Source organism: Vigna radiata, unplaced genomic scaffold (genome assembly GCF_000741045.1).
Source record: "Vigna radiata var. radiata cultivar VC1973A unplaced genomic scaffold, Vradiata_ver6 scaffold_51, whole genome shotgun sequence".
In the NCBI taxonomy this organism is placed as follows: Eukaryota; Viridiplantae; Streptophyta; class Magnoliopsida; order Fabales; family Fabaceae; genus Vigna; species Vigna radiata.
This window is the reverse complement of record NW_014542732.1, coordinates 828,693-836,078: the sequence shown is the minus strand read 5'-3', so window position 1 is coordinate 836,078 and position 7,386 is coordinate 828,693. Positions and strand designations below refer to the sequence as shown.

The 7,386-nt window shown below is 32.1% G+C and overlaps 1 protein-coding gene across 2 annotated transcripts in view; it reads left to right on the top strand.

Moving 5' to 3' along the window:
* The first annotated feature begins 3,652 nt into the window (after positions 1-3,652).
* LOC106780690 (ras-related protein RABC1) overlaps positions 3,653-7,386 on the top strand; it is a 9,166-nt gene continuing 5,432 nt past the window's right edge. Inside the window, exons 1-5 of one of the 2 annotated variants that reach the window (XM_014668992.2) lie at positions 3,653-3,796; positions 3,931-4,067; positions 4,329-4,397; positions 4,523-4,588; positions 6,027-6,139. In XM_014668992.2, the coding sequence (XP_014524478.1) occupies positions 3,935-4,067; positions 4,329-4,397; positions 4,523-4,588; positions 6,027-6,139 (381 nt within the window). In that variant the 5' untranslated portion in view covers positions 3,653-3,796; positions 3,931-3,934. Of the gene's footprint in view, positions 3,797-3,930; positions 4,068-4,328; positions 4,398-4,522; positions 4,589-6,026; positions 6,149-7,386 lie in introns of both variants that reach the window. The other variant, XM_014668991.2, reaches the window with a different exon arrangement.

Here is a 7,386-nt window from a genome sequence, read left to right as displayed (position 1 = left end):
TCAGACTCATCGGTTGATCGGGAAGAAGACATTATTTTGAAATATATGAAGATAGGGAAGGGGATTATTTTGAAATATATGAAGATCGGGAAGGGGATTCGGAGCAAGAAAGCGATGCCAAGAAAGCGACGTAAATGAAGGGGGACCCTCCACCTATTTATAGTCGAGAAAGACGGTTTAGAGGATGCATCACGACAGTTCTTTTTGGTGAGATCCAACAGCGAGAAAGAAGCGACGTTTCGAGTACAACTTTGAGAAATGCCCAAATAAATCCTGATCCTCCGTGCAAGTGTGATCGTGGGGTTTAGGGATCGTGATCGTCACGTTCTGCATTTCTACATAAAACCCCTTTGCTTGTAATGTCACTTGGGGCTTGGGGGTCTTATGTGTATTATATATGTTCGGGAGAGGTGAGTGACTGATCGGCCGAGGACGAAGGTGGAATGTGTGGTCGGGGGAGGTGGTTGATCGATCGGTTAGAATGAAGACCGAAGGGGGGCGACCAATCATGGGAGGAGTGTAAACGGCGTCAAAGGATGGCTAGTAACACTAATGAGTGAGTATTGCAGAAAAGGAAGCTTACACGATGTGGCAATTACAATAAGGGACGAATCTTACGGTGCAAGGTGCAACGATTACAAGAAGTTAAGGCCCATTATTGGGCCTAATGCCTATAAATACAAACATGTTAAACTAGATATTTACTTTTTGATCGAATCATACATACTTTACTCTAGTTGTGATCTTGTTGATTTGAGCGTCGGAGTGTTAACTTGCAGGTCACGACCATTCGGTGTCAAGAAAGAGATTTATGATCAGCGTTGGAAGAGAGTCAGAAGGAAGCGGAGCTTGAAGGGTGTTAGGTCTTGTATCCCATACAGAAACCAACTCCATTGTAATATGCTTTTATAAATGACATTGAAAATACTAAAATCTTGCATCTGCATGAAATTTATACTCTAATATATTATTGCCTTACCAAAGTTACAACTTTTACAAATAAAAAAATAAAAAACTTAAAATGTTGAATAGCAATGCTAATTGTTTAAATGGGATACAATAAATAAAGATCTAACCATTTCAGTGTGCAAATAAGCTATCGATGTCTGGATCCAGTTTTAGAGGAAGTAATTGTAGTATGTCCAAAATGAAGAACAAGAACGAGTGGAGTCAGAAATGCAAATGAAAATTCAAATCGAAGATCAAAAGACTCAAGTTAACTGTCAAAATAAATACTAACATACCCCAAGCAGTTGCATCGTTTCAAAGAAAAAAATATCTAACAAAAAATATTAATTATGATAACGAATGTATTTATTTCAAATTATTATCACTTTATTCATTTCTTATTATATTTATATCTCGTAAATTATTTATGATACAAATTGTAAAATTATTTAAAAACCAAAACATGTTCTTATTATGTAACAAACATTAAAGATTGCACAAGTACAATATATCTTTGTACCCTATAGCGAGCTAACAATTATAAACTGAACTATCAAACTTTACATGGATCCATAAGTGAGTAATCATCAAGACTGGATGTCACAAAAGTGACTCAGTTGGTCATGAGTCAAGACAATTAACTTTCTCAATTAAATCATAAACTCGTATGACTTTACGTTCCTAGACATGACTTCCAAGTTAATTCGAAAATAAACTCGTTTTTTGCGTAATCGGTAGAATCGATTGTGAAATCGGTAGGATTGTAGAATCACAAGTTTGGAGCGATTCTGCGAGCTTGAAAGGGAGAGAAGTTAAGAAAAACGAGGTCTTTGGAGGTTTAAGGTTTCATGACCTGATTGTCACTATCTCTTGTGCCTTTTTGTCTCTCCATGGCACTGCTACAATTCTTTTTTTATTACATGTTTAATTAAATGCATCAAAATTAATGACAATAATCTAAGTATTTATATGTTTTACAATATTTATTTTTATGAACAATATAACTATAAATTTTATTTATTTAAAGTTATATAATTTTGTAAACTTATTTGAATTAAGATATTATTTATATAATTTTTTTCATCTAAAGTAAATTCTGACGAGTTTACGATGTGAGTTTAAGAGTCGAATTCTCACAAGTTTACATGAACTCTCGAATTTGAAAATCTTACTATATATTATCCACAATCGGATCGTAACTAATTTTAATAAAAAATAATCCACTTAAAAACATATAAATACGAGATAAATGATCTGTATTCACCTCGCTATTAATACATGAAGTGTCAACCTTAAATTAATTTTGAGATCATGTAAGTACTTTTTGTAATGTGATAAAACTTGGACATTAGCCTTTGAATCCCGAATGACTCACCAAACTTTGGACATTGACTTCGACTCCAAGTCAAAACAATTTTAAAAAAATTATGAAATAATCATACTTTATATTAACCACAACAAAGGTACTCAAATATTTGGATGCAATGATATTATGTATTCCATATTTTATATAAACTACTAGGTACTGCAATATCAATCATTTATCATATTAAAAATTATTATATTTATGTTATTATTACTTTATAGTAATAATTTGGGTTAAATATGTTGGGAAAAAGTGTTTTTAATAACTTTTTTTTTACAACTTTTTGACAACGCATACGTGGCAGTCTATGATTGGTCCGTTTCAAATATTTTTTTAAAGATAAATTCAAACATACCAATAAAATGATGACACGTATACTGTTGTCAAAAAGTTGTTGAAAAAGAGTTGTCAAAATATCATTGTCCAATATGTTTTTAGTCCCTATATTTTGATTTTAGTCCCTCTTTTAAACTATGGTACAATTTAGTCCTTCGACTTTAGAAAACTCTGGTTTTAGTCTTTTTTACCAATTTTTTTTAACTTTATTTGCTGTTTCAAACGCGTTTCTCAGTTAACATTGAAGCAAAAATGTGTCAAACAGTGTAAACAATCCAAATACTACAATGAAACGTGCTTGAAACAAAAAATAAAGTTAAAAAAATTTGGAAAAAAGGACTAAAACCAGAGTTTTCTAAAGTTGAAGGACTAAATTGTACCATAGTTTGAAAGAGGAACTAAAATCAAAATCGCCCCAAAATATAGGGACTAAAAATATATTTAACCCTAATAATTTTTAGCTTATGGTAATATTTAGCTCTTTTTTTTATGGTAAAGTATTATTATTGAAGACCTTCGACTGCATCTTTATTGTTTGCGTTCTCTCATTTTGAGTATGAATGCGAATTTTTGTACCATCTATCAACAATTACAATAACAAAGTTCTTTAAGATTTATCTTTTACATTTTAGTAAAATCAAATTAATGCAATATTTGTCAAAAGTTTATCCTTGTTAATTTAAATAGATTTTACCACTAATATTATTCAAACTAATATCATTTATTACATATAAACATATTCAAATTATTAAAAAGTAATTTCGTTTCAACTATTCTTATTAATTGAATATATGTCATCAATAATTAGAAACTTCTTTTGACAAAGAATATCAACATTACATAGAATATCCCGTGAGTAGCACGGGTTAAAAAACAAGTTATCAAACAATGCATTGATTATTAATTAGTCTCTCTCTTTATTTGTTTTTGTTAAATTTTGCAATTAATGATTGGTAACATGGCGAGTTATAGCGACAAAAATTAAATCTCAATAATGATAATGATTAGAAAGAATTGAGTAGAAAAAAAAGAGAAAAGTGGAACGGTGACCCGGTAATTCGGACAAAGTTCCGTTTTATTTTCCTTGTTATTGTTGCATCCTGAATTCCTCTGCTAACAGTTCTTTGATTCTCTAAATAATCTTAGGTATGCTAATCTCTCTCTCTCTCTCTCTTTTAATCACTTGTCAATGCACATTTTTCTTATCGATCAAATGAGTTTCAGAATCAAATGCACGTTTGATTATTCTGTTCTAAATTGCTATTTGATCGTTGAATTAGTGCGATGGATTCAAGTTCATCCCCGGAATTCGAATATTTGTTTAAGTTGTTGATGATTGGGGACTCGGGTGTTGGCAAGAGTAGTCTCCTCCTCAGTTTCACCTCTGATTCCTTTGAAGATCTTTCTCCCACAATTGGTTCGTTTATATATACTTATACTCATTTTTTGCACATTTACGTGACTCGTGTTCCTTTTTTTTTTTTCCTTTTAATAAAGGGTTACGCATCTCTTTGGCATTGTCACAGGCCATAGGGTTGCTAGTGCTACAGTTTGCTATTCAGTGTGAAATGTCACTATTGTTCTTGTTCATGCATAATGCTCTCTGATTGTTTGAAAAAAAAAAGGTGATCTCGAGGTTCATGCTTTTATATCTTGTTTGTTTTATGTCTCAATGTAGGGGTTGATTTTAAGGTCAAGTATTTGAACATCGAAGGGAAAAGGCTGAAGCTTGCCATTTGGGACACAGGTGTCACCTATGTCTATTTATTTATTGATTGATGTTCCCCTTTATAAGATTATGTTTCTGCAAATTTTTGCTCAGTATAGTAGTGCTAAGTATGGATAATGATATGGTGTGATTTAATTATGCAGCTGGTCAAGAAAGATTCAGAACATTAACGAGTTCTTATTACCGAGGGGCACAAGGGATCATTATGGGTGAGTTTCAATTCTCTGTCTCCTCATTCACCTCCCTCCCAGTCATATTTATTAATTGGGTGAAATGTTTTGAATTTGCATGAACAAACATCACTTCAATATCATTGTGAGTGTTGAAAAGCATTCACGTTTCTTGAGAGAACTCAACTGTGCATTCATTGATAAATGATAAAGACATTGTTCAGTAAATAATAAAGGAAAAAAGTGTAAACAGCCAGCTTGAACTATACACCTTTTATAATTGAAGTCTTCAACTTTTACTTTGTCATGGTTTGTCCTCAAACTCCTCGTATTATGTCCATAGACCCTTTTGTTAACTTGGTTTAGGTCGCTAACAGTGAATGAATCAGCGACATTTATTTCAAATGAATCTAGGTCATTGTTGTATTTTTTATTTTTGTAAATCACATTGAACAATGAGTTATTTATGAATTGAGAAAAAAGTATAGGAATCATCGCTGGTCCATTTTCAAGTTCATGCTTACAAAAAACTATATCAGGTAGCAATTTTAGTTTTAAGTTTATCTTCATGGAACATATCAGACCAAGAACAAACAAGTAAATCTAGGTATTTGTAAAGAAGCTTTAGCTGCTCAAAAGCACTTTGCATAAAAAAATTTAAAGACTTACCAAGGATGTAAAAAATTCAACAACTTCTTGCAAGATCCAAAAAGCTGAATCATAAAGCTTTGTTTTTTTTTTTTTTTTTTTGCGAGTGGAGCAAATTTACTAACTTGTAAATAAACTGCTACGATAAACTTTTAAATGTCTTATCAAGGGTCTAAAATGTTGACCTGTGCAGGCCCTTGGAGTTAGGCTTTGCTATCCATTCATCTTTCACTATCTGAACTAATTTCTCTGGCATTTTTGCTTGAATTGGAAGTAAGTCTTATTTTTAGCGTATTTAAGCAACATTTGGATTGAAATCTTGCCCCTTACGTAATAAGAAATGAAGAGAAAAATATGTAATTTGCAAAAAAATTGCACACCTTACATACTAACCAATGATTGTGGAAGCCACCAAACATGAAAGTAAGTCTGTTTTACCTACCCTTGTGGAATTCTAGATTGATTTTGCTTTTTAAATATTTTGGGAAAAAGTTATTTTTTAAAATGAAACAATTTAGGAGACATGATATATTTTCATAAGCGACTTAACTCTCTAGTTAACAGAAGGGGCTACCGATATAGGATTAATTTAGGGATGAAATGAAAGGTGAAGGTGCCCGTATGAAAGCAAAGGGTAAAGATAAGCTTCTTTTTGTTCACTTTTCTATGCTTACAAAACAAACTTTCCTACATATATCATGCCTCGGCTTATTAAGTGAATTTATCTGTTCGTGGGAATGATGCATTGATTTGGAAATAAGGAAATAGAACTTCCTGGAGATATATTTTAAAATTTTACTGGATTTTTATTTTTCTCAAACTGGTACAGTATATGATGTAACTCGGCGGGAATCGTTTACGAATCTTGCTGAAATATGGTCAAAGGAAATAGAACTTTATTCAACAAATTTGGAATGCATCAAGATGCTTGTTGGAAACAAGGTGGATAAGGTATCTTCTATTATGCCAAGTTTTTTAGCTACATAGGTATCGGGAACTTAATATGATGAGATTAATTATAAGTGATCTAACACCACCATTTATCTATGATGTTAGCTAATCTCAATATGATTTTCAAGATTTCAATCTGTGAGAAAAAAAATAATAATATATGATTACATTTTTCATGGAGATTAAGCACTTAAACAAGCCATTGGACATGCTACGTTGTCACTCTTTAGAAGAGGTTAGGACAAACTTGAGATTTACTACCGTTTTACACTTAAAGAAAAGAAAACACTAATAGGACATAGTTTCCTGGGCATGTCTTAAAGTGGGACACTCTTCTTCAACCAACTCCCACCTCAAAGAAAAGGTTAGTTCTAAAATGAGGGTTTAAGTAGAGCTGAAACATTGTGTTGAAGATTTTCTCAAGTCATTCAATTAGATGTATGAAGGGGGTTGTCTATAAGTTTTAAAGTGTTCTCCAAAGGTTTTTACAATGTTCTTTCAGACGACTAAGACACTAAGAGAAACACTATATGAGTAATAAAAAGATACAATGAATAGTTTGGTTTAAATACTGATTCATCCCTTCGGTGCAAATTGCAAAGGGTCCCACTAAACAATCAATTGTTTACAAGTATTCTCTAGTGTCACTTCTGGGTTACATAGGTAAATAAAGTCTTTGGAGACAATCTACTAAACTCAAACTCCCTTGAGTTTAGTGGTGAGTACACAATGTCTCTCCAGTCTAAGCACATAAAGTCTTTCGTGACTATACAATAATAAAGTTGTTTTTATTAGGTTTCACACTCAACTGATATATGAAATACAATCAATCATTGTCTAAAATCTAACCTCACACAAACATGAAGGATATACAATGAAAGCATACTCTTTTACAAGTTGTCTTAAGAGAAAGTTTCTCAAGCAGTAGAAGCCTTAAAGAACGAAAGAATAAGGGCTTAAGCATGTAAATGAGTCTTTCATGAATGTTTCATCAAGTTTTTATGAGCAGAGTGAGTTTCTATTTATAGGCATTGTAAAAAGATTCACAGTGACCTAGTGCTTATATGTTGTCCTTGGTGTTAGAGCTTTTCAAAATATATGTTTGAATTCTTGCTGACATGTTAGGGATTCGGGTAAGAATTTCTAACGAGCTCTCTTTCTCACTCACTCTCAAACAATCAAGAACTTGTAAAGATGAAAAATATGTATGGTATTCGCAACAAAGAATTCAAGAATAC